Source organism: Apodemus sylvaticus, chromosome 22 (assembly GCF_947179515.1).
Source record: "Apodemus sylvaticus chromosome 22, mApoSyl1.1, whole genome shotgun sequence".
In the NCBI taxonomy this organism is placed as follows: domain Eukaryota; kingdom Metazoa; phylum Chordata; class Mammalia; order Rodentia; family Muridae; genus Apodemus; species Apodemus sylvaticus.
The window spans coordinates 18,675,276-18,702,641 of NC_067493.1; the positions used below are offsets into that span (position 1 = coordinate 18,675,276).

The following is a 27,366-nucleotide window of genomic DNA, read 5'->3' on the forward strand; positions in this document are numbered from 1 at the left end:
AATCAGTAGTGCTAAGGTCTGGAGCTCTGCTACACCAGGATGTATTTGGGCCACCATGATAGCCTTCATCTCTATGTTGGAGATTGATGCTAATGCTGTGAATATGCATGCCCAGATGCTGAAGGTCCTTGTCCCCAATTGGTTTGGGATCTATCAATAAATATTCCAGTGGCCAATGCCTGGGAATGGGGCGGGACACTTAGAGTTATGTTGGTAGGAACCAGAGAGAAGTACCTGGATGAGGGAAGAAGAAGTAAACACAGTAGTGGCAGGAAATGAAGCCAACCAACCATGTGGTTTTGAATAGGGGCCACTGGCCACTTCCCTGTTGTGCCTTGGATAACAGTTGAAGGTTTATCAGTACCCAGCCTTTGAAATATGCAGGGCATTTCCATTTGCAGATCCAAGATAGTTCCTGAGTGGGTGCATGGGTGAGATCCTCTGGGGCCACAAAGCGATGCTGCCAAATTGTCATTGCCACATCTCTACAGTGGATCAGGAGTAAGAGCTCACAATAGTACTATTGTAGACAATGAAACTTAATGTCCCCCAAATTAAAGTAAAAGTATGCAATGTGGACAAATATGAACAAGTCCTATCAGAGCATCTGAACTTCCAGGCTGAAGAATACCTCCTCCATCAGTGGAGGCTGGGGGATCCCAAGAGGCACATAATGAAAGATTCCCACGCAGGAAGAATTATGTTCAAATCCTGCCTGTGTTGCCATCCATGCAGGTGCAGTTCCACTCTCCTCACTGATGTGGGAGATTGACTTAATGAGGGATTGTCCTAAATCAGGGGACTCTGTGCTCTTTGTTGGACCCAACCTCAACTTTCTTGTGGGGAAAAGGAAAGTGAAAGCTTGACAAGATGCCTTGTCCTTGTCAAGCTGTCTAGGGATGCAGGGAGGCCTTTGTTTGGTGCAGAGGGAAACTTCAGAAAAGCCCAAAGAGCTTAAAAGCACACCAAGGAGTATCTGGACACTTTGTGAGGAAAAAGAAGAGAGAAAAACAGACAAGTCTGCCTTTCAAATTCTGCATGCAGACGGGTGGCAGACCCTGCAAAACCTCATGGTGGCTTGGCGTGTGGGGTCTGTACTCAGTGTGGGTAGAGGAGGAGGTGGGGGCTCCTGAAAAAGAAAATTAAATTATCTCAGGGTAAACCTGCATCCTATAGGTCCTAGCTAGATCACTGATGCAGCACTGGCCCAAGCCTTTAAGGGAAGAAACAGGGCATGTCTCCACCTAGAGGGAGATTCCATTCTTTACATTTAAACCCTCTTGGTTGTTTTATAATTATTTTATCTTTTTGTGTGTATGGGTGTGTGGTGGCTAATCTAGGCTGTCATTTGACTACATCTCTAATCAATTAACACCCATGCAGACAGGCACTGCTGAGGGATTATATTGATTGGTTCATTTGAGGTGAGAAGGCCACATAAAAGGACAAGGAGGAAGGAAGTTTTGCTTTTTGCCTGCTTGCCTTTGCTCTCTCTGGTGTTAGACCCTGCTTTGGGATTTCAGGGGAGCCCGAGGACCACCAACTCTTCTTGAATTCCCTCGGACATCAGCACCAGATAGGGAGGACTGAGGCAAAGAGTCTCACGGACTGAGCAACCACCAAAGCCTTGCTCAGCCATTGAAGAAGACAGCCAATGTTGGAGTATCTGAACCACAGCCTGTGAATCATCATAATAGATCTCTTTAATACATATTTATGCTGAGAGAGAGAGAGAGAGAGAGAGAGAGAGAGAGAGAGAGAGAGAGAGAGAGAGAGGGAGGGAGACAGGGAGAGAGACTGAGACAGAGACTGAGAGACAGAGAGAATCAGAGAGAGAGAGAGGGAGAGAGAGAGAGAGAGAGAGAAAGAGAGAGAGAGAGAGAGTATTCATTCCAGTAGTTCTGTTTCTTACATAGTCCTGAGGAACACAGGCTGTTTTGTCTACAGATATGTCTGTGCACAAAGTGCAGGCAGTGTCCAAAGAGGCCAGAAGTGGGCATCAGATCCTGTACAACTGGAGTTAACAGATGGTTATGAGCCACCCAGTGGGTGCTAGTTATCAAACCCAGGTCCTCCAGGAGAGCAGACAGTGTTTCTAACTATTAAGCCATCTCTCCACCCCATCTTTAAGTTTTCACAACATTTTTATAGAGTTCAGTTAGTGTGGTGGTTTGAATGACCATGGCCCCCATGGGCTCATATATTTGAATGTCTTGGTCCCTAGTTTGTGAAACTGTTTTGGAAAAGATTAAGAGGTGTGTCTTTGTTGGAGTAAGAGTAAACTTTGCTGTGTCAAAAGGCCATGCTAGGCCCATCAGCCTCTCTCTCCCTGATGTTTGCTTATGGATCAGATGTAAGCTCTTGGACACAGCTCTGTCACCACACCTACATACCTGCTGCCCACCATGATGGTCATGGACTCACCCTGTGAAACTGTAAGCAAGCCCCCAATTAAATGCTTTCTTTTATAGGTTTTCTTGGTTATGGAGTCTCTTCAAAGCTATAAAAATAGCTAAGACAGGTTCACTTTCACTTTGCAAGGAAAGAACAGAATCCCTCTGTACAGTGTCTCTACCTGCGCATTTCTCTTTCCTACTATCTATAGAAGGCCTTGCTAGTCAGCACAGCCAAGGACTGACACAGACTCATTGTTATTATCCAGTGATGTCTGTGACATTGGGTTCCACTCTTGTTGTGTATCCTTGGTCCTTAACAGATGTTCTTTACACAACACTTATTCTAGTTTATACAGTGCTCTGCAGACAAATTCTACCATCCCAAAGAGCTCCTCTGTGCTATCTGTCTTGCAAACTGGGGACCTGGTGTTCAAATACACAAGTCAAAAGGGCAACATTTCCCATGCAAACCATCACACACACCATAGCACAACTGGATGAACCAACGAGTCTACAGACATGAGTTTTAGGAATACAGGTGAAGAGTCACAGGGGCAGGGAGCCCTTGAAGGCGGCCACATCACCAAAGAGGCCCATCACAGCCTTGATAGTGACCCACAGAAACAGCAGTCATGGTGGATGCTCTTTACTAGAGGCAGCCAGCCAGGTCAGGGTCACCTTCCCAACAGTCGTTTACTGCCTCTATAACCTGGTGCACAGTGGGGAGAATGAGTCTTGATCTGGCTCTGAGTTGTGTGACATTTGTATCACTAAGAGGTCTCGGGAGGTAGATGAGTGTCAGCAACCCAGTTAATGTGTTGATTTCACTGCAAAGTCTTCTCTGGAGTCTGTTTCTGGGGCCCTCCCTCTCATTAACCCCTTCCTTGTACTGAAATCTTGTGTTCTCCCTTGTTGTGTAGAGCCCATGTTCTCTGTCTAGTCTTTTCAGCTAGGTGTCCACAAACTTATATGCAGGGGCAAGTCATCTAATGATCCAAGCAGCTCCCATGCTGGAGAGCACTCTGCCAGGTTAAACAGAGTTTAACTCTGAGTTAACAGAGTTGGGTTTTTTTTTTCTGGGTATGGTGGTGCACACCTGTCATCCCACTGTTTAGAGCTGTGGCTCTCGAACTTCCTAATATTGTGACCCTTCGTTACAGTTCAAGTCTCAGTGACCCAAGCCATAATATTATTTTCATTGATACCTTATAACTCTAATATTTCTAGTATTAAGAATCACATATATATATATATATATATATATATATATATATATATATATATATATACTTGTCTATATCAGTATGTATGTATGTATGTATACACATACATATGTTTTCTGATGTTGTTAGGTGACCCCTGTGAAAGGGTCATTTGACCCTGTACTGGCTGTTCTACAGATTGGCTTCTAGGACAGCCAAGGCAATACAGAGAAACAATATCTCGAAAAAATAAATAAATAATCTAGATTTTTATGTTTGTGTGTGTGTTCATGTTTTGTTTTGTTTTCGAGACAGCATCATTTTTGAAAAGATTTATTTATTTATTATATTTAAGTACACTGTACCTGTCTTCAGACACCCCAGAGGAGGGTATGAGATCTCATGAAGGATGGTTGTAAGTCACCATGTGGTTGCTGGGATTTGAACTCAGGACCTTTGAAAGAGCACTCAGTGCTCTTAACTGCTGAGCCATCTTTCCGGGCCCTTGAGCCAGCATCTTGCTATATTGTCCAGGCTAGAATCTGATTTCTTTTCCATAGATTTTAAGTCCAGTATGAAAGTACAGGCCTGGGACTCTGAGGCAGCAGAATCACGAATCTCATGCTACACAGCATGAACCTTCTTCTCTCTCTCTGAACCATATTCTAGAGTTGGAAACCAACTAATAGACTTTTCATTTGAAAATAAGTTTAGAGAGGAAATGAAAATATTCACTTGAGCACAGATTATCTTGGTATTTGGTTCTTTATACAGATTTCTTTGAGTAGAATATTTTAACAATCACACACACATACCACCATCACCACCACCACCACCATCACCATCACCACTAATTTGAGTAGAATATTTTAAACACACACACACACACACACACACACACACCACTACCACCACAATCACCACCAAAAAAAAATAAACCCTTATGGAATTTTCACTAAAGTTTGGAGTTGCATTTCTTAACCAAACAACATGTTTGGAATCTAGGGGAGTCCTACTTAGGTGACTGAAAATGTAAACTTTTCCTACAGGGAGAGGCAGGGAACATTCTTCTACAGATTTCATTAAGTTATTGGGGTAAATGAGAATGAGATAGATAGACAGACAGACAGACAGACAAACAGATAGATAGATATATGACACACACACACACACACACACACACACAGAGAGAGAGAGAGAGAGAGAGAGAGAGAGTCCTGATTCATCTGTAAACTCCTTCTAAGGGAAATTGAAGCACAGTAATTTTATTCTTGGATTCTACAGTCTACTACTTGGAAAGGGACCAATAAAGTTGAATTTTTCTAAATCAAACATGAATCTGGGTCAAGGTGTTTTTGTAAAGTGAGACTGTGAACTCTCCTTCAACTTGCAGCAGTATTTTAATATGCCCAAGCTTGGGTTTTTCTCATTGCATTAGGATTTTTTATTTGGTGTGGACCTAGCATCTGGAGGTACAGAGACACTTACTAATTCCAGGAGTTATAGTGAGATTTTTAGCTTGAAAAGAGGTGTTGAGGTTGGCTGGGGAAATAGCTCAGTGGTTAAGGTCATCTACTGCTCTTCCAGAGGAGCTGAGTTCTTTCCCAGAGCCTATGTCAGCTGGCTCACAAGCACCTGAAACTCCAGCTCCAGGGGATGGGGTGCCCTCCTCTGGCCTGTGTGGGTACTGCACTCATGTATACATATCCACACAGACCTCCTAAGTTCACATAATTAAAAATCTTTGTAAAAATGGTTGTTGAATATTATTGCTTTCTCCTTCAAGGAAAATCACCCCCATATAACTAAATCATTTCTTTTTCATTTAATTGTATTCATTTCTTGTTATTTTGCCAATTCTTTGTTCCTTGTTATGTATTCTTCCTTTGAACATTTCCTGGTATCAAGTCATCAAAATGGGAACTGTCTTAGTCGGGGTTTGTATTCCTGCAGAAACATCATGACAAAGAATCAAGTTTTGGGATAAGAGCTCAGGCTCGGGCGGCGGCGGTAGCAGTGGCTGCTCCAGCTGAAGGGCCATCAGCGGTGGAACCAAAGCGACACAGGGTCCAGTTAGGCCCTGCGCCCACGACCACTGACCTTCGCTGACCAGCCGGGCGGCAAGCAACTGCGGTTCTGCGGAGCCTTTCGCTGCACGGAAGCCACTTCAGAACTCGGCTTCCCGCCAGTCAGGAGAGACTCACCTCCATCTTGATTCCGGGCTCCAGAGATCGGACAGACTGAGGTACACAAACATAATCCTAGGCCCAACACCGCAGGGGTCTGAGCCAGACGGGCGTTGGCCTGCACCCAGGCCCTGGGCTGTTCGAGTGGCCATCGGGGCGCCAACCCAGCCAGGAGTTTTTTTTTTTGCCCCGGCCGGCGCACGCGCCGCCATTTTGCCTACAGGAGCCAGAGTGCTCGGGAGGGCAGAGACAGCTAACAAGCGTAGCCTGAGGCTAACAAAACGGGGGTCTAGGCCCCAAAAGGCACAGGACTGACCCCAAGAACTGGGCGGCTTGGTGGGCCATCTGTGTGTCAACCCGCCCAGGAGGTTATTAGCACAACAGACTCTCCCGGTGCTTTCGGGGAGCGCGGACACGCACGCCCGCCCGCCATCCGGGTCACCTGGCAGACCCAAATAACAGACATAGCCCAAGGGGAACTTTGCTCGGACCTTGGCCTCCCAGGCGTTTGCCTGGACTCAGGGCCCGGGCGACAAGGCTAACCTAGTGTGCGCCAGCCCGGTTGGGGAAATCGGCTGCCCAGCGGAGTGAGCGGAGCACAGGGGGGGTCACAGCAACATTCACCTTCGGAGCTTCCTGGGGGTGCACACGGGTTCCACCTGGTCCACAGACACAATCTGGGGCAAGGCCTCAGGCAGAAGCCCCCAGCTCAACTCTCTCCGCTTCAGATCAGCCTGGGTGGCTGCCACATCTCCAGGTCCCTCAAGAGGCTAGTGGGGGCTTCCGGGCGGCCAGCTGGGAGAAGTCGGTGTGCTCCAATAAATCCTGCAGGCCCCAGCGGGAGCCTTCAGGTGCCTGCTTCGGGATCTGAACAGCCTGGACAACAGCACCCTGTCTACAGGCAGTGCAGAGTGTAAGCTGTGCACCAGAGGCCAACGGGGAAGGGGCAGCTTGCACTGGTGAGTCCAGCACTGACAAGACCAAGTAACACCAGTGAGAGCTAGATGGCAAAAGGCAAACGCAGGAACGTCACTAACAGAAATCAAGGCAATATGGCAACATCTGAACCAAATTCTCCTCTACCAGCAAGTCCTGGATACCCCATCACACCAGTAAAACAAGATTTGGATTTAAAATCACTGGTCATGATGCTGGTACAGGAACACATGAAGGACATTCAGGAGAAAATGGATCAAAAGTTAGAAGCCCTTGCAAGGGAAACACAAAAATCATTGAAAGAAATCCAGGAGAATACAAAAGCCAACAAGGAGGAAATGCAAAAAACACTTAAAGAAATACAGGAGAACTTTGGTCAACAGGCTGAGGTCATGAAAGACGAAACACAAAAATCTCTTAAAGAAATACAGGAGAACTTTGGTCAACAGGCTGAGGTCATGAAAGAAAAAACACAAAAATCTCTTAAAGAATTACAGGAAAGCACAAACAAGCAAGTGAAGGAGCTAAGCAAAACCATCCAGGATCTAAAAACAGAAGTAGAAACAACTAAGAAAACTCAAAAGGAGACAACTTTGGAGATAGAAAGCCTTGGGAAGAAATCAGGGGACAGAGATGCAAATATCAACAACAGAATACAAGAAATAGAAGAAAGAATCTCAGATGCTGAAGATTCCATAGAAACCATGGACTCAACAGTTAAAGAAAATGCAAAATGCAAAAAGCTTGTAACCCAAAATATCCAGGAAATCCAGGACACAATGAGAAGACCAAACCTAAGGATTATAGGCATAGATGAGAGTGAAGATTTACAACTTAAAGGGCCAGCAAATATCTTCAATAAAATTATGGAAGAAAACTTCCCTAACCTAAAGAGAGAGATGCCCATGAATATACAAGAAGCCTATAGAACTCCAAACAGACTGGACCAGAACAGAAATACTTCCCGTCACATAATAATCAAAACACCAAATGTTCTAAACAAAGAAAGAATATTAAAGGCAGTAAGAGAAAAAGGCCAAGTAACATATAAAGGAAGACCTATCAGAATCACAGCAGACTTTTCACCTGAGACTATGAAGGCTAGAAGGTCCTGGGCAGATCTCATGCAGACTCTAAGAGAACACAAATGCCAACCAAAACTACTATATCCAGCAAAACTCTCAATCACCATAGATGGAGAAACTAAGATATTTCACGACAAAACCAAGTTCACCCAATATCTATCCACAAACCCAGCCCTAAAAAGGATAATAGGAGGACAACACCAATACAAGGAGGGAAACTTCACCCTGAAAAAAGCAAGATAGTAACCTTTCATCAAACCCAAAAGAAGTTAAGCAATCAAATTTAAAAAATAACGTCAAAAATGATAGGAAGTAACAATCACTATTCCTTAATATCTCTTAACATCAATGGACTCAATGCCCCAATAAAAAGACACAGACTAACTGACTGGATACGTAAACAGGACCCTACATTTTGCTGCTTACAGGAAACACACCTCAGGGTCAAAGACAAACACTACCTTAGAGTAAAAGGCTGGAAGACAATTTTACAAGCAAATGGTCTCAGGAAACAAGCTGGAGTAGCCATTTTAATATCAGATAAAATTGACTTTCAACCCAAAGTCATCAAAAGAGACTCTGAGGGACACTTCTTGCTGGTCAAAGGAAAAATACAACAAGAAGAACTCTCAATCCTGAACATCTATGCTCCAAATGCAAGGGCACCATCTTTCATAAAAGAAACTTTATTAAAACTCAAAGCACACATTGCACCTAACACAATAATTGTGGGTGACTTCAACACTGCACTTTCCTCAATGGACCGATCAGGAAAACAGAAACTAAACAAGGACACAATGAAACTAATTGAAGCTTTGGACCAATTAGATTTAACTGATATATATAGAACATTCTATCCTAAAACAAAAGAATATACCTTTTTTTCAGCACCTCATGGTACCTTCTCCAAAATCGACCATATAATTGGTCACAAGACAGACCTCAACAAATATAAGAAGATAGAACTAATCCCATGCCTCCTATCTGATCACTATGGAATAAAAGTGGTCTTCAATAACAACAGAAACAACAGAAAACCCACATACACGTGGAAATTGAACAATACTCTACTCAATGACACCTTGGTCAAGGAAGAAATAAAGAAAGAAATTAAAGACTTTTTAGAACACAATGAAAATGAAAACACAACATACCCAAATCTATGGGACACAATGAAAGCAGTGCTAAGAGGAAAACTCATAGCCCTGAGTGCCTCCAAAAAGAAAATGGAGAGAGCATACATTACCAACTTAATGACACACCTGAAAGCCCTAGAACAAAAAGAAGCTATTTCACCCAGGAGGAGTAGAAGGCAGGAAATCATCAAACTCAGGGCCGAAATCAATCAAGTAGAAACAAAGAGAACCATACAAAAAATCAACAAAACCAGGAGCTGGTTCTTTGAGAAAATCAACAAGATAGATAAACCCTTAGCCAGACTGACCAAAGGGCACAGAGAAAGTATCCAAATTAACAAACTTAGAAATGAAAAGGGAGACATAACAACGGAAACTGAGGAAATCCAAAAAATCATCAGATCCTACTACAAGAGCCTGTACTCAACACAACTGGAGAATCTGGAGGAAATGGACAATTTCCTTGACAGATACCAAATACCAAAATTAAATCAGGACCAACTAGACCATCTAAACAGTCCCATAAAGCCTAAAGAAATAGAAGGAGTCATAGAAAGTCTTCCAACCAAAAAAAGCACAGGACCAGATGGTTTCAGTGCAGAATTCTACCAGACCTTCAAAGAAGAGTTAACACCAATACTCTTCAAACTATTCCACAAAATAGAAACAGAAGGAACACTACCCAATTCCTTCTACGAAGCCACAATTACGCTGATACCAAAGCCACACAAAGATCCAACAAAGAAAGAGAACTTCAGACCAATTTCCCTTATGAACATCGATGCAAAAATACTCAATAAAATTCTTGCCAACCAAATCCAAGAACACATCAAAACGATCATCCACCATGATCAAGTAGGCTTTATCCCGGGAATGCAGGGTTGGTTCAATATACGGAAATCCATCAATACAATCCACTACATAAACAAACTCAAAGAACAAAACCACATGGTCATTTCATTGGATGCTGAAAAAGCATTTGACAAAATTCAGCATCCTTTCATGCTTAAAGTCTTGGAGAGAACAGGAATTCAAGGCCCATACCTAAACATAGTAAAAGCAATATACAGCAAACCGGTAGCCAGCATCAAACTAAATGGAGAGAAACTTGAAGCAATCCCACTGAAATCAGGGACCAGACAAGGCTGCCCCCTTTCTCCTTATCTTTTCAATATTGTACTTGAGGTACTAGCTCGGGCAATTCGACAACATAAGGAGGTCAAAGGGATACAAATTGGAAAGGAGGAAGTCAAGCTATCATTATTTGCAGACGACATGATCGTCTACCTATGTGACCCAAAGAACTCCACTAGAGAGCTCCTACAGCTGATAAACAACTTCAGCAAAGTGGCAGGTCACAAAATCAACTCAAGCAAATCAGTGGCCTTCCTATACTCAAAGGATAAGCAGGCTGAGAAAGAAATTAGGGAAATGACCCCCTTCACAATAGCCACAAACAGTATAAAGTATCTTGGGGTGACTCTTACCAAACATGCGAAAGATCTGTATGACAAGAACTTCAAGACTCTGAAGAAGGAAATGGAAGAAGACCTCAAAAAATGGGAAAACCTCCCATGCTCATGGATCGGTAGAATCAATATAGTTAAAATGGCCATTTTGCCTAAAGCACTATACAGATTCAATGCAATACCCATCAAAATCCCAACTCAATTCTTCACAGAGTTAGAAAGAGCAATTATCAAATTCATCTGGAACAACAAAAAACCCAGGATAGCTAAAACTATTCTCAGCAACAAAAGAAAATCTGGGGGAATCAGTATCCCTGACCTCAAGCAATACTACAGAGCAATAGTGTTAAAAACTGCATGGTATTGGTACAGTGACAGGCAGGAGGATCAATGGAACAGGATTGAAGATCCAGAAATGAACCCACACACCTATGGCCACTTGATCCTCGACAAAGAGGCTGAAAACATCCAATGGAAAAAAGATAGCCTTTTCAACAAATGGTGCTGGTTCAACTGGAGGTCAGCATGCAGAAGAATGCGAATTGATCCATCCTTGTCTCCTTGTACTAAGCTCAAATCCAAATGGATCAAGGACCTCCACATAAAGCCAGACACTCTGAAGCTAATAGAAAAGAAACTGGGGAAGACCCTTGAGGACATCGGTACAGGGAGAAAGTTTCTGAACAGAACACCAATAGCGTATGCTCTAAGAGCAAGAATTGACAAATGGGACCTCATAAGGTTACAGAGTTTCTGTAAGGCAAAGGACACCATCAAGAGGACAGATCGGCAACCAACAAATTGGGAAAAGATCTTCACCAATCCTACATCAGATAGAGGGCTAATATCCAATATATATAAAGAACTCAAGAAGTTAGACTCCAGAAAACCGAACAACCCTATTAAAAAATGGGGTACAGAGTTAAACAAAGAATTCTCACCTGAAGAACTTCGGATGGCGGAGAAGCATCTTAAAAAATGCTCAACTTCATTAGTCATTAGGGAAATGCAAATCAAAACAACCCTGAGATTTCATCTTACACCAGTCAGAATGGCTAAGATTAAAAATTCAGGAGACAGCAGGTGTTGGAGAGGGTGCGGAGAAAGAGGAACACTCCTCCACTGCTGATGGGGTTGCAAATTGGTACAACCACTCTGGAAAGCAGTCTGGCGGTTCCTCCGAAAACTGGGCACCTCACTTCCAGAAGATCCTGCTATACCACTCCTGGGCATATACCCAGAGGATTCCCCACCATGTAATAAGGATACATGCTCTACTATGTTCATAGCAGCCCTATTTATAATTGCCAGATGCTGGAAAGAACCCAGGTATCCCTCAACAGAAGAGTGGATACAAAAAATGTGGTATATCTACACAATGGAGTACTATTCAGCCATTAGAAACAATGAATTCAGGAAATTCTTAGGCAAATGGATGGAGCTAGAGAACATCATACTAAGTGAGGTAACCCAGACTCAAAAGGTGAATCATGGTATGCACTCACTAATAAGTGGTTATTAACCTAGAAAACTGGAATACCCAAAACATAATCCACACATCAAATGAGATACAAGAAGAAAGCAGGAGTGGTCCCTGGTTCTGGAAAGACTCAGTGAAACAGTATTTGGCAAAACCAGAACGGGGAACTGGGAAGGGGTGGGAGGGAGGACAGGGGAAGAGAAGGGGGCTTACGGGACTTTCGGGGAGTGGGGGGGGGGCTAGAAAAGGGGAAATCATTTGAAATGTAAATAAATTATATCGAATAAAAAAAAAAAAAGGTCATCCAGAAAAAAAAAAAAAAAAGAATCAAGTTTTGGGGACAAGGATTTATTCAGCTTACCCTTTCACATTATTGCTCATCACCAAAGGAAGTCTGGACTGGAACTTCATCATCTTGCCAAGCATCACACCAACCTCACAGCCCTGTGACTTACATTCCAGAAAGAGCATTAAGCAGTAGCAGTGAGCAGACCTGAGCAAAAGTTTTCTGGACTCTACAGCAAGCTGGTCTGAACCTGTTTCCTCAGCTTTGAAGCCTGTTGTTTTCAGTAAGTCTCTTCATCCTCCAGATCGTGACACTGTTTCAGACAGTTTCCTCTAAGAAAATCTTGATGCCAAGAGACCATGTTCCCAGTGGTCAAAATGGCCATTAGTGAAGCTGCTTCCCTTTTGTGAGTTTTTGGTCTCAGGCACAGAGGTGGTGTCTGGGATCCCCCTTGTTGTCCCAATGTGAGTAGCTAACATGTACATGTTAAGATGTGGTGACACCCCAGAGATGGGTTTGGAGCCCAGGACTTAAACCCACTGATGTTGCCTTACCTACTACTCAACTGGGATTTTTCTATCTGAGCGTGCAAGTTCTGATTTGCTAAACTAAGCATGCTCCATGAACCCATCTCAATATTAGATGAGACAAGATGCAATAAATGTATGCATTGGACAGACAGGTCAGGTGGGTCCAGTATAAGCCCCCCTTTTTTATCAGTCATAGCCTTGTTCTAAGTCCAGAAGCACATGAATTACACATTTCTGCTTGGAAGCTGCTTTCTGTGGTTAATGTGAAATTACATACATTGGACCTGTCTTCATTACTCCCTCCCCAAGGCTTGATATTTAGTAATATTTCTCCCATTCATCCTCAAGTGAGATGCCCAGATCTCAGGTAATCACTGCAGCAACTCCAGGAGGTATGTGTGATAAGCTCTCCCATCACAGATCAGGACCAAAGATGGATGTAGAAGGATGAGGAGCATCTCCAAAGAGAGTCACAGCTCAGGGACAGCAGTATGGTGCAGGACCAATGTGCTACAGATGAAGTGTGTCTGTGTGTGGGCTCCTGTGTATGCATATGTGTGTGCATGCATGTGTGTCTGTGTGTTCAGTGAGACAGTGTATGTATAGTATATACATATGCATATACATTTGCTTATACATATATATATATACATGTGTCTGTATATAAGTGTGTCTCGATTTATGTATATATATGTATATAAGTGTGTCTGGATATATGCATGTGTACATGAATGTCTATATATATGTATATACGTATGTTTGTGTAAATATGTGTTGGTGTGTGCAAGCATGTATTTCTGTGTCTGTGCATGTATGTTTGGGTAAATTGTGTCTTTTTGTGTATTCATGAGTTTCAGTGTATACATATATATGTGCATATGTGTATATGGGTGTGTTTGCATATGTACATGTATGTCTCATATATGTCTGTCTGTCTGTTTATGCAGCCATGTGTGTACAAGTATGTGCACTCTCACTAGAGTTTGGTAAAGAAAAACTATTGAGGATGTGCAAAATAGAGACTGCTTTTTTTTTTGCAAGACAAAATAAAATATGGTTAGAAGCTTATCAGATTACAGAATTTAGGCGGTACACACTCAGTTTTTTCCAAAATTGCATTTTTATATTCTATTTTTCAAATTAGATTATTTAATAATTAGTGATTTTTTATGATGATGCTCATGAATACTTTGGATGTATAACTTTAGCTAGAAAATGTTTAGTTGAGAATGGTCAAAGCCAGGTGACACATTTGAGAAATTTGAGTGGGCACTGGAGAGATGTCTCAGCAGTTAACAGCACTGGCTGCTCTTCCAGAGGGTCTGGGTTCAGGTCCCAGCACCCACATGACAGCTCACAACCCATTGTAACTCCAGTTCCAGGTGATCTGGCCCCTCTGTGCAGACATACATGCAGGCAAAACACTAATGCACATAAATAAATTCTTAAAATGAAAGAAAAGCTTGACCACCTTTAGTTTCTGCTTTTTGAACACTGAGGAAACAGGACTTCCTGACAAAGCATGCCCACATGTACCTTACCTGCTGTAGCTAGTGAGCATTTGAATACCAATCAGAACAGCTGAGGAATGTCACCTTTGTTTGTACTTCATTTTAACCAATTACATTTAAAAGCCACACAGGGCTGTAAGATACTGCACTGGGAAAATTATCCAGGAATTAAAATAATAGATCATGGAGACATCAATAAGAGATCTTTTTTAAAAATTGCTTTTTGTATATGAATGGTTTACCTGTAATGAACATCTGTGTACCGCGTGCATGCAGTGCCCACAAAGGCCAGAAGGAGGAGTCATATCCTCTGGAACTGGACTTCCAGATAGTTGTGAACAACCATGTGGGTACTAGGGACAGTGTCTTCCTTGAGAAGAGCAGCCAGTGTTGTTATCATCTGAATCATCTCTCTAGCCCCAAGAGATCATTTTTACAGTAAACCCAACAATATTATTTTTTGGAAGCCTGGTTTCTGCATCTTGGTCTTTCTTATCATTCTACCAGCTTGAAGCTAGATACTTCATCTGTTTTATGAAAAATTTGGCATAGAGAGAAATTGAATCAATGTAATAGACAAATCTGGAGCAATAGTCACTTTGGATAATAGCTGTAACTCTGGAAATTTTACCATCTCTGTGTATGTGTATGTCTATGTGCACGCGTATTGTATGTGTGAACTTGTGTGTCTGTGTTCATCTCTATGTCCATGTCGGTGGAAGCAGGAGTTTGACATGAGGATTCTTCCTCAGTCCCTCTGCTCTTAGTTTTTGATGAGCTGTACTCTCTCTGAATCCAGTGCTCACCAAGCCATAAAACTGGCTTAGCATTGAGCTAGGGGCTCCTGCCTGATGCTAGGGTCTCTTAGTTTTCTTTTCTATTGCTGTGTTAGAACACTGACCAAAAACCATTTCAGAAAAGCCTTGATTTATCTCACTTTCAGATTACTGTCCATCATGAAGTGAAGACAGGGCAGAAACCCAGGCAGGAACGAGAAGGCAGCATCTCCTAATTCCTGATATGTACTGTTTGCTGGGTTCCTCACAATGCCATAGGGACTTTTGCATAAGAATTCCTCTGCTGTCCATAGTAGTCAGTTGGAATGTGCTTATGATTCCTATGCTGCTAATTTCAAAAAACCCAGAAAGTAGAGACCTCTGTCCATGAGCTGTGATATGGGGCTCTAGAATCTGTTTCCCTAACTGTTAGGGGCACTGCTGAGACCAAGATCTTCAGGTCACAGTCACATAGTTTATACTGTTCACCACTGTTGGTATTTGCCCAATTACTGCAACATCAGTGGCTTGCTTTACCTATATCCAGGTGGCCTGCCAGGGCTCCCTTCCTGTGATTGACCTGTTTGTCTCAGAGATGCAGTCTACAGGTAGACAAGAGTAGATTGTACCACTTAGAAAATGAACTATATCATTTAAGATGAATAAAGAGATTATTTTTATTAAAATCCAAACATAAAGAAAAATCAACAATCAAAGCAACAATATGAAAGAAAATAAACAAATAAAAGGAGATACTTTAAAGAAATAAAAACAGGTTAGGTGGGAACCACTGCTGATTACAAATCAGAAGATAATTGTCCTAGCTATATATCCACCTCAGGCAGTGGGAAAAAACATTCTGGTTCACCTAATTGCACAACAGAATGTAGAAATAGGTGCCCAGAAGCTGAAACATTGGCACCCATGTCTGCAGACACATCTGCAGCCATATCTGCAGACACAACTGCAGACACATCTGCAGACACAACTTCAGACACATCTGCAGCCATATCTGAGGCCATATCTGCAGACCCATCTGCAGATACATCTGCAGACACATCTGCGGCCATATCTGCGGCCATATCTGCAGACACATCTGCAGACACATCTGCAGACACATCTGCGGCCATATCTGAGGCCATATCTGCAGACCCATCTGCCGATACATCTATAGGTGACTGTGTATCAGGTGATGTGGGCAGAGCTGGATCTGAACTTGGAAGCTGCACTGGACCAACTTCTGGCTCAAATGGTTCCAGAGGTGTTGTTTCCAAGAGCGCAGTGTCCTCTCTGGGTGGCAGGTCTCCCTGTGGCTCTGCCTCAGAAGCTGGCCTCACCGTCAGACTCTCTTGCATCACTGAGGCATCCTGCACTGGGGGCTCTGCTGGTGTTGCACAAGCTAAAGGGAGAAGGAGAAGGGATTTCAGTGAAGACCTAGGATGGTGTGAGTTTCCAACATGGCATTGATGGTCATACAAGACCTTTTCATGCCAGAGTATCCCCTGTCCTCTACTCACAGTGGGACATCTTACCTGACTGTTGTGCAGCCCTGGCTTCAGGCCAAAGCTCTGGAGAATTCCCTGGTGGAACCCATCACAAAAACTCCATCCTACCTTGCCAGGCAACCCACCCCAGGTCTCCTCACCTTTCTCAAGCTTTAGCTTTTTGGCCTCCTCCTCCTCCAGAACTGAGAGCAGCTCCGTGGCTCGGGCATGTACTTCTTCAGAAGGTACATTGAGCTTCACGTAGGTCATTAATCGCCTGACGACGGCCATGTCTGGGTCCTTACTAAAACTATCAGGAAATTTCTCAAACCAGCGGGATAGAAAACTGAATATGTCGCTGTGGGGAAGAGGAGGATGGAGGGAAGTGGAGTCAGAAGCCTGGCCTTGCTTCACCAGTGGAGCCGTGGCCCCCAACAGATGAGGCAGTAACTGCCACCCTGCCTACTCATAGGAATAGTGGTCAGGAGTGTGAGGTTATGTGGAGAGGGCTCCAGACACATTCTGTCTCTTGGATGAAAGATGGTGCTGGGCTTTAATGGTGATGGATTCAAACAGGGCCCTTCAGATTCCATCCTTGCCTCTGCTCCTCAGAACCATGGAGTCCATTGGAGACCTCCATTTTTATCCACCAACAGGTGACCTCTCAAGTACCATCCCTCTAGTGGTGATCCACAAATCAGGGCACCTTTCAAGCCTTTAGCCCTCAGCACTAACCACAACCACCCCATGGTACAAAAAGGCCCTTACCACCCTCCTCCGCACACACACCACAGATGGGCCCTTACCTCCCTTTTCTCTCCCCATCATCGAGCACATCCCACTGCACAGATTGTCTCTTACCTCAATTTCACCTGAAACCCACTCACCTCTTTGTTTGCTGGTCCTCCAGTGAGTCAGGCTGGAAGGATGCATACCTGTGGCATTATATCAGGGTGTCAAATTTAAGGCCTTGTTCCCCGACTACTAATAGATCTACGGGGAGCTACTTGAATCTGAAGAATCTAGAAAGGGAGTGGGGATCCTGGGTGCTCTCTGCCCTGCTCTGACTTCCATGCTGAGGTCCTGTGTCATGAGATGTTCAGTCAATGTGTGGAAGCCTCACTGCTCCCTACTAGGGCTCTTGCTCGGTTCCAGGCTTCTTGGGTGGTCCCCCAGGGACCCTTGTATGGTTCCATTAATCCCATATAGGTCTGATAGGGCCTAGAACCTTTTATAAAAATGGGAAAGGATCTCTGCCCAAGGCACAAGTAAGGGCAGTTCTTGACACTCCCTGCTGACAGTGGAAGACACCAGGGGACCCCAACCCCACATGTGGCCATGTCACTTTGTAGGTTCAGTCCAGGACCAACACTGCCAGGGTACAATAAACCTTGTTCTGAGGGAGCACAGAGGCCTGAAGAAGAGCACATCCATCCTAAACCCATGTTGCCTGTAGCCACTCACATTGTCATTATCAGGTCCAGCACCTCCCAGGTGGTAACATACTTGTGGTAAACAGTAAGAAAAATGCTGATCGAGAGGTGGTCGTTGTACCGAACTGCAGTTGGTAAATACGCTACCATTTGTTCAATATATTCTGTGGTTCTATAGTTGAACCTGGGGGGCTTGGGCAGAGAGTCTGTCTTCTTTTTATTCTGAGGACAGACCTAGGAAGGCAAAGGTGTTTAAATGTACAAACTCTGAGAGACAGCATCAATCCATTACTGTACACCGAAGAGTGAGCATAAAAGAATGTTCCTTAGTGTCTCACAGGAACACACACCCAGTCAGGGACCTCAGAGATTCAGGGGGACCAACCAGAAAGTTCCCTGCTAAAGGCTCTCGCCTGTTACCTCAGGATCCCTGGGGGATACGCACCAGCAGTGTGTCAGAGGGCGTATCCAACGTCTCCAAATGTGGCCAAGGCGACCACTCTTAGCTTTTTTGTGGTCAGCGCCACTTGAACGCCAGAAACAAGAGAACATCCTTCTGTCTCAAGCACCTCCAGACAAATAAGTCAGGTAAGGCTACTGTTGGCCTCTGGTTACCTGGTAACCTGCATTCTGAGTTCCATCTGGACCGTTAAGTAAGTGAGGTCACTTCCTGAGGTCCTCCAGTGTGAACCCCTCATCATAGGTTTTCTCTAGTGGTTACCAGTACCGCAAACTGCTGTCCTTTTTCTTTCTATGTGTACAATTTGACACAGTGGTGTCCATAAGCTCATGTTGCTACACTGTCCTGGGAAGCCTGGCATCAGAGTGAGCCTCAGTTTTGAGAAGGCAGGCAGAAGTTTCCAAACCATCCCTTCTGTATCACAAGCATCCCCAAAAAGCATTTTCCTCTTAGGGTCTTCTCACAATCCTGACCTGCTCCCTGAAGATGGGGTTCCTAGTATGTCATCATGTGTATATAATGACCAAAGCCCTCTACTTTGGAAACATCCTAATAGTGTTACAAGAGGTAAAGGCACACATGAGCACTTGTGCCCATTCACATACACATGTGCACACAAAAGGCTACACACACACACACATACACACACACACACACACTCACAAACCCAGGGACACACAGATCTTCCATTTACCTATGCCCAGGAACATGTCAGTGTAGAGTAGGCCATCCTAGGTGGGCATAATTATTATGTGGTGGAGGTTAGTGTTGGGGTAACAAACTTTAGCAAAGTGTATGTTTTCAATTTAATGTGACTTTCTCTTAGGGGAGTGATCAAGACTCCTCTCTTTTTCTATGTGTCCTAGTGTTTGTCCCCCTTGGGCTTCCACAGGCAACAGAGTGCTTCTTCTTTGTTCCCAGACAATACCTGACTGGGTTCTGGTTGGCAGGGTGTCCCACATGCACTGCTCAAACCAACATTCCCTACCCCGAGGAAAAACAATGCACTAACACGAAGACTTTGGAAGACCTTCCATATCCTAAATCTTTGATGAGTACTTTAAAATATATTGATAGGTCAGTCTCAGATGGTTGAAGGGAAATGAAAAAAGTAATCCTTCTGTGCAAAAACAGACAATGAAAGAAGGAAAAATAGAGGAGCTTGTGGTTCCTAGATTTTATACAAATATCAATCATTCTTATTGGTATACACAGCATGAAACTCTCTTGGGAGGTAAATAGAATCAATGGAGTCCAATGGGGATAGAGGATGTATGGTTGTGAGCTGCCTGGTGGATGCAAGGAATTGAACCCAGGACCTCTGCCCTAGCAGCCAGTGCCCTTAACAGCTGAGCCATCTCTCAGGATCATTTTTAGTGATCAGAGTACTCCATTTTATAAATCACAATATTGTCCAGTGCCACCCAGCAGAAAGTTTCCAGCTGGGTTATTGGATATAACCTGGTAGTGAGTGTCATTAATTTCTGTCTCCTTAATTAAATTATTATATCAAAACCATCATACATTACCAATGTGAGGTGATGACCATCCTATTCTTGAGAGCTCATTGCAGATTGATAGAATTGACCCCAGGATACAGGTGGGCTTCCCACCAGATGAGGTCTCAAGGGTCCAAAGTCTACATGACTTTGGTCTGCCAAGGGGTTCTATATTGTCTGCCAGCTGGGAGAACAGTGGTCTGGCTTCCCCACAGCATGGAGGTGGAGACCCACTAGAAGGCCTCTCAGAGCCTGGCCTTAGAAGCCAGTCATGCTGTGGGGCAGTAACAAAAACCCAACAGCTTCAAGGGAGGGAAGCATAGTACTCCTGGTCATAGGTAATAAAAAGTTCTAGAACAAATGATTTGTACAGCCTACTCTGGTTATACTAATAGAGCCTGACAAACGTTGGAGAACATATGTTTTTTTAATTTTTAACTAAGGTTTGATAAATTGTGCACACAGGAAATTGTACAAATTCTCTCCCAGCAGCAATGTGAGGAGGGATAAATATCTTTAACAACAGGTTAATTGACAAAAATGGACTGAGTGCCTGTGAGTGAGTCTCTTCCCAAGAATAGAATGCTGCATCGTGTGGCCACTAGAGGGCGGTGGTTTTCCATGAAAGCACAAGGAGGACCTCCCTGACTTGTGTGCTAGCAACTTAGTTACATTTCAGATAGGGTGGGGCTTGGGGTGGCCACTGCAGTGAGCTCAACAGAACAGGATTGGGGCAGAGGCTTCATTCCTGTCTTTGATGCCCTTGATAGGTAGTGAAGATGAAATCAGATAATGTACCTTTCAGGTTATCTTATTCTCTGCAGAGCAAGGGGACCCTGCTGCTGTGAAAGTTGCCAATCCCATCTCCTGCAGAAGCATGAGCCGAACCAGGACTGACAGTTCCTTTTCTGCTGCCGAGGGTGAAGAGGATAATTAATGGAAGTTCTCCAGAGGCATATTTCCAGACAGATTCAGCTTTACCTAGGAATGCTGGGGCATGTCCTGTGTTCAAGGCCATGGAAGCCCTTATGTATTCTGGGTGGACCTGGATGACAGCCCCTTTCCAACCTGTGTTCATATAAAGTCCATGTTCACTTACACAAGGTGGGGCTGAGACACCAGCTCCATCTTGTCTGGCTCCTTCTGTTTTCCCAGGGGAGCCACAGGAGAATGGCTGAGCATCCCAGGGAAACTGTTGCGGCTTCTCTGATCCAGGATGCCACCAGCCACCAGCCAGAAATGCTTGTTTCCTGACACCCCAGCTCCTCAAATATCTCCTCCTGTCCCCCTGACATCCACCAGAGGGCATATAGACAAGGAAGCCTCCAGGGTTTTTAGGGTCAGAGTCTGTGCCCTGACAGCCCTATGAAACTAGAGTGTGGCAAACCATTTTTCATGGTTTGACAAAAGTGAGGAACAGAAAGAGCCTGGTTATGATATTGAGCGACTTTTCCCCAGTGCTCAGGAGGCAGAGGCGGGTGGATGCCTGTGAAGTCTACATAATGAGTTCCAGCAGAGTCAAGCTATATAATGGACTCTCTCAAGATCAAAAAACAAAGAAAAAACAAAAAGTAGCAAGGAAAGGAGATGTGATTCTAGTCAGCACACTGGAAAGAGGAACAAATAATGTGCTCCAAGGTCACCACACCCCAACTTAGGGTCCTCACATGAGGGTTCCTTTGAAATACAGAGCAAGAAGTGTACAACACTAGGGACAAGTGACCAGAACTCTGGGAGGCTTTTGTGGGAGTCAAGTCTCTCCTCCTGCCAGTACCAGGCCCCATGCCTGCAGGGAACTCCCCAAGGGATTCCAAATGTTTCTGGTGTGCCTGCTTTGGTTTTCCAGTATCTCAAGGGAGGGGCGCAGTGTCTCTTTGGAGTGTCTTCACTTTTCCAAGTCAGTTATGTTTCCCCAGTCTTCCTTTGTACAGGTCAGACTTGAGTGATGATGCCCATATCCAAAACTAACAACATAAATGTAATAGAAGTGGGAACCTGGATTAGTGTAAAATTAATTATTTTTCAATTAAATCTAAGTAATAAATTAATCTGTCATCAGTATTTCTTTTATTTGGTTGTCCCCAACCACCACACAGAAAAGTAAGATTTATTAAAATAGACTTGAGTCAAATATTGAGCAAATATCACTTCATTCTAACCCTTCAAGCTCCTCAGGGCTCCTCACAGTCACCATCTCCACATTACTTGCATTTTTTAATCCTCTCTTGATCCAAGTCTTCTCTCCTGATGCTTTTTGTACCTCTCCTCATGGTTCCACTCTTTCACTTCCTGTCTCTATAGCTACCTGTCCTAGAATAGGAAATCCCACCATCTCTCCTCTAAACCTCTGGATTGGCTCATTGGCCTTTATTGACAAGGCCGAGAATGAATGAGGAGCAATGAGCATCTAAGAATAAACAACAGATCTATGTCAGGATTGAACCCAGATAGTGGGATAGAAAAACCAGCATTAGAAATAACACAAGAGTAAATCTTACACAGAGTACAAAAACAATATGCCTACAGATTAGAGCACATTCAAGGTGTTCCCAGCCAACCATATACCAGAATCTCTGCTCTATACTCTTTTGTTTTTAGATGCTGTTGATACAACTAGTACTATTGTCTCCATTTTGTTTTTGACTTGGGGACAAATGGAGCCCTGAAGCACATGCAGGCTTCAAAATCTTAGTCTCCTCTGCCCTGGCTTCTCAAGTACGGAGTCACAGCTGTGCTGGTTAGTTTCTTGTCAACTTGATATGGCATCTGGGAAGTTAGATTTGACAGTCATGGGAAAGAGGCTTGAAGATCAGCCAAGGAAATATCTCCATTGGGGTGGTTTTCAGGCAAGTGTGTGCTTCCTTTTCTTGACTAATGATTTACATGGGAGGGCTCAGCTCACTGTAGGAGGTGCTACTCCCAGGCACATGGCTTTGGGTTGCAAAAGAAATCAAGCTTAGAGGCCAAGTGGAGCAAGCAAATAAGCAGTACTCCCTGTGGCCTCTGCTTCAGCTCATGCCTCCAGGTTCCCGCACTGAGTTCCTGCCCTAGAATCCCTTAGTGGTGGTCTGTGAGAAGGAAATGGAAGTCAAATAAATACATTCCTCCCCAAGTCATTGTTGGTCAGTGTTTTATCACAACTATAGAAACCTAAGAATTGTGACAGGTAAAGGTTGCATTGCCCAGCAAGATTCCATTGTGTTTGGTCGTCCCTTGTTCTTGAGTAATAGTCTCTGGACACTTCACAGATTATTGGTCTTGTTTTCTCTTGTCTGTCTGTCACCACTGAGAAGAGATCTCTTCCATCTGTTCTGATCTCCCACCGGGAAAGAAAGTGCCATGTGTCAAGGATCCAGGACCCATAAAACCCCACATTAAAGGACATGATTTGAAAGTTTGCAAGAAAACAAATGACAGTCGTAGCATTTATTTCCTTTCATTTAATTTTTGTGGGTGTTTTACTGCCCATGTGAATGCAGTTCCTGTAGAGGCCAGAAGAGGGCATGGGATCCCCTGAACTAGATTACATCAGGTTGTGAGCCTTCATGAGGGCACTGTGAACTTAACCTGGCTCCTTGGAAGAGCAGCCATGCTCCAGATCCCTGACCATCTCTCCATCCTCTAAGCTCAAACACTTAGAGAAAACTTCAGATGCCCTCCTTAGGTGTCCAGTACCTTTCAATTAGTTACACACACACACACACACACACACACACACACATGCCACTACCACCAGAAAAAAAAAACACTCATGGAATTTTCAGTAATGTTTGGAGATGCATTTATTAGCCAAATAACATATTTTGAGTCTAAGGGAGTCCTACATGGGTGGCTGAAATTGTAAACTTTTCCTACAGGGAGAGGCAGGGACCAGTCTTGAGGTTATTGGGGTAAATGAGGAGGAGGAGGAGGAGGAGAGAGAGAGAGAGAGAGAGAGAGAGAGAGAGAGAGAGAGAGAGAGATGCTCCTAATCCAACTGTAGCCTCCTTCTAAGGGCCATTTGAAGCACAGTATATTTATTCTTGCATTCTACAGTCTACTACTTGGAAAGGAACAAATAAAGTTGAGTTTTTCTAAATCAAACATGAATCTGGATCAAGGTGTTTTTGTAAACTGAGACTGTGAACTCTCCTTCAATGTGCAGTAGTATTTTAATATACCTAAGCTTGCGTTTTTCTCATTTCATTAGAATTTTTGTTATTGTCTGGGCCTACTGTTCAGAGGTTTAGAGGCATTTCCTAATCCCAGGATTCCTCCAAGCTACATTTTTAGCTTGAAAAGATGTGTTGAGAATGGCTGGGGAACTAGCTCAGTGGTTAAGGTCATCTACTGCTCTTCCAGAGGAGCTGAGTTCTTTCCCAGAGCCTATGTCAGCTGGCTCACAAGCACCTGAAACTCCAGCTCCAGGGGATTGGGTGCCCACTTCTGGCCTCTGTGGACACTGCACTCATGCGCACATACCCACACAGACCTCACAGGTACACAGAATTAAAAAGCTTTGAAAAAATAGTTTTTGAATATTATTGCTTTCTCCTTCAAGGAGAATCACCCCCAAATTACCTAAATTATTTATTTTTCATTTAATTGTATTTAATTGTATTCTTTGTTCCTTGTTATTTATTCTTCTTTTGAACATTTCCTGGCACCAAGTTATCAAAATGGGAACTGCCTTAGAATTTTTTTTTTATAACCTATTGTCCCTAGGCTCTGGTCACTCTTCTTTGGCTCTTAAACAAATGATCTTTGTGGTTGTCCTAAAAATTTGTTGAGGTGGAGGGGTCCCTTGCTGCTGGGTAACAGATCACCCTGAGTGTTGCTGATGCATTTCATCACATGCTAAAGGGGGAAAAGTTTCCAAGGAGAAAAGCCATACAGATAGTTGGCTTTTCTTACTAAAGAATAATCAGTGACAAAAACCCAGGACATTCTTGCCTGATTAAAAGTGAAGCATTAGTTTCCTAAAGAGACTCTGCAGAAATAAAATAACCCTCATAGACGTCAGAAATAATTTAAACAATCATTGAACACTAATTAATAATTAGCAATTAATAAAACAAGTAAAAATAAAAATTAATAGCAGTAACTAGTTTTTAATTGCTATTGCTTAATATGCCCCTAAATTATTGATATTAATAACTTATTAGCTATGAATTAATAATTAATTGATTGTTAATTAATACTTATCAGATGATTGTTAACCAACAATTACTTATTACTATTAACTACCATTCAATTATTGTTATTAATAATATTGATGAATTGATTATCAATTAATAATCAATTCTTTGTTGTTTATTGATCAATTGATTATTGTTGTTGTTGTTGTTTTTCATCTGGAGAGATGTCTCAAAAGCACTACTGCTCTGCCAGAAGACCCAGGTTCAGTTCCCAGCACTCAAATGGTAGCTCACAAGGAGCAGTCACTCTGGTTCTATAGAATCAGACGCCCTCTTCTGGCCTCTGTCTGTACTGCATAGATGTGGTGCTTATAGGTACAAGTAGACCAAAACCTCATAATACCTCAAATTAAAAGAATTTAGCGTTATGTATTAAATGTGGGGTCCAGAGAATGTCATGGCGGAAGGAAACATCAAATGCTTTTTTTAGGAAAGAAGAAGGCTAAAAAACCAAGGAAGTAAGAATCTCTCTGAGGAACACTTAGAAAAACAGAAAATAAAGACCAAAAAAAAAAATTGAGATTAGCCAAGAATAAAGACAAAAAGTACATAAGGGACATAAGGGGAAAAATATCAAACAAGTCATGAAAGCCAAATATTGATTTTTTGAGGAAATGAATAAAAGTCAGAACTCTGACAAAACCTGTAAGAAAGTAAAATGATACATTTAAATGGGGATTTTTTAAATAGCTCCTAGTCATTAAAAAAACAAATGTCTGGGCATGGTTGTGCATGCCTTTAATCCCAGCACTCAGGAGGCACAGGCAGGGGATTGCTGTGAGTTTGAGGCCAGCTTGATCTACATAGAGAGTCCTAGACCAGTCAGGTCTACACAGTGAGACCTTGTCTCAAGTGCAAAAAAAGCAATTTATGAAAAAGCTTGCAAATCTCATGAAAAGGATGAAGTCTCAGAGGACAACACTCTCCATTAAGGCTAAGATCATCATAAACTACACTGGTCACCTCGACTCTCAAACTTGCTTTGAGTAAAGCCAGACTGATGAGGCACAGAGAGAGAAAGCCCTGAGGCAGAAGTGAAGAGCTGAGTGCTTGTCCTGAGGGTTTCTCAAACAGGGCAGTGACCTGGGGAGGATCTGCAGACATTGGAATTTCAAAGCAGCCTTGAAGCTCACCAAATCACTCAAGGTGCTTGGTGTGTGGCCTGGCCACTCCATCCTACCACAGTGCTGGTGGCTGGGCAGATGTACTCACCAGGCTCTGCCCTGTGAGGGTAGATGCCTCAAGCCGGCTCCACAGAACTCTGACTTCTGCATGCTTGCAGAAATGCAGCATGGTGTGTCTTTCCACTGTCCTGGAGATGTTTAACCATGGCTGCTCTAAGTGGAACAGTGAGCTCTTGGATCTTGGTGCCATTGGCAATCTGAGAAGAGTGAGTGGGTAGCCTGCCCTGGATGGCCAAGGCTGATGGAAGTGACTGTTTTAATGCTCCATTACATTATTTAGTTGCCACAGTTTTCATCAGAGAAGACTGCTCGGATATAGATCTTAGCCAATGCATTTTAGTCTCTGTTAGCTGCCTGTTGACTACACTGGGTGTTTGATATCCCAGTGTAACTCCAAGCTTTTCTCAGGGTGAGCTTTCAAGCACACAAAAAGACATTGTCTTGGGTTGACATATTTCAGTTAGCAAGAACAGTTAGCCAGAGGTAGAACTACAAAAGTCAAAAAAGCAAAGTTAGTATGGAATCTTTCTCAGAACATTGTTGGAGATTGATGCTAATGCTGTGAATATGCATGCCCAGATGCTGAAGGTCCTTGTCCCCAATTGGTTTGGGATCTATCAATAAATATTCCAGCGGCCATTGCCTGGGAATGGGGTGGGACACTTAGAGTTTTGATGGTAGGAACCAGAGAGAAGTACCTGGATGAGGGAAGAAGAAGGAAACACAGTAGTGGCAGGAAATAAAGCCAACCAACCATGTGGTTTTGAATAGGGGCCACTGGCCACTTCCCTATTGTGCCTGGGATAACAGTTGAAGATTTATCAGTACCCAGCCTTTGAAATATGCAGAGCATTTCCATTTGCAGATCCAAGAGAGTTCCTGAGTGGGGGCATGGGTGAGATCCTCTGGGACCACAAAACAATGCTGCCATATTGTCATTGCCACATCTCTACAGTGGATCAGGAGTAAGAGCTCACAATAGTACTATTGTAGACAATGAAACTTAATGTCCCCCAAATTAAAGTAAAAGTATGCAATGTGGACAAACATGAACAAGTCCTATCAGAGCATCTGAACTTCCAGGCTGAAGAGTACCTGCTCCATCAGTGGCGGCTGGGGGATCCCAAGAGGCACAT

General features: G+C 43.4%; 2 protein-coding genes across 2 annotated transcripts in view; both read right to left on the reverse strand.

Moving 5' to 3' along the window:
- The window catches only part of Insr (insulin receptor), a 900,533-nt gene that overhangs the window by 496,523 nt on the left and 376,644 nt on the right, over positions 1 to 27,366 (reverse strand). The window lies entirely within an intron of this gene.
- Positions 15,531 to 18,462, reverse strand: LOC127672439 (clumping factor B-like). The gene is given in 7 exon segments (XM_052167599.1): positions 15,531 to 15,610; positions 15,613 to 15,624; positions 15,916 to 16,392; positions 16,639 to 16,835; positions 17,365 to 17,412; positions 17,942 to 18,144; positions 18,331 to 18,462. Coding segments are annotated over 7 exon segments (1,149 nt in total).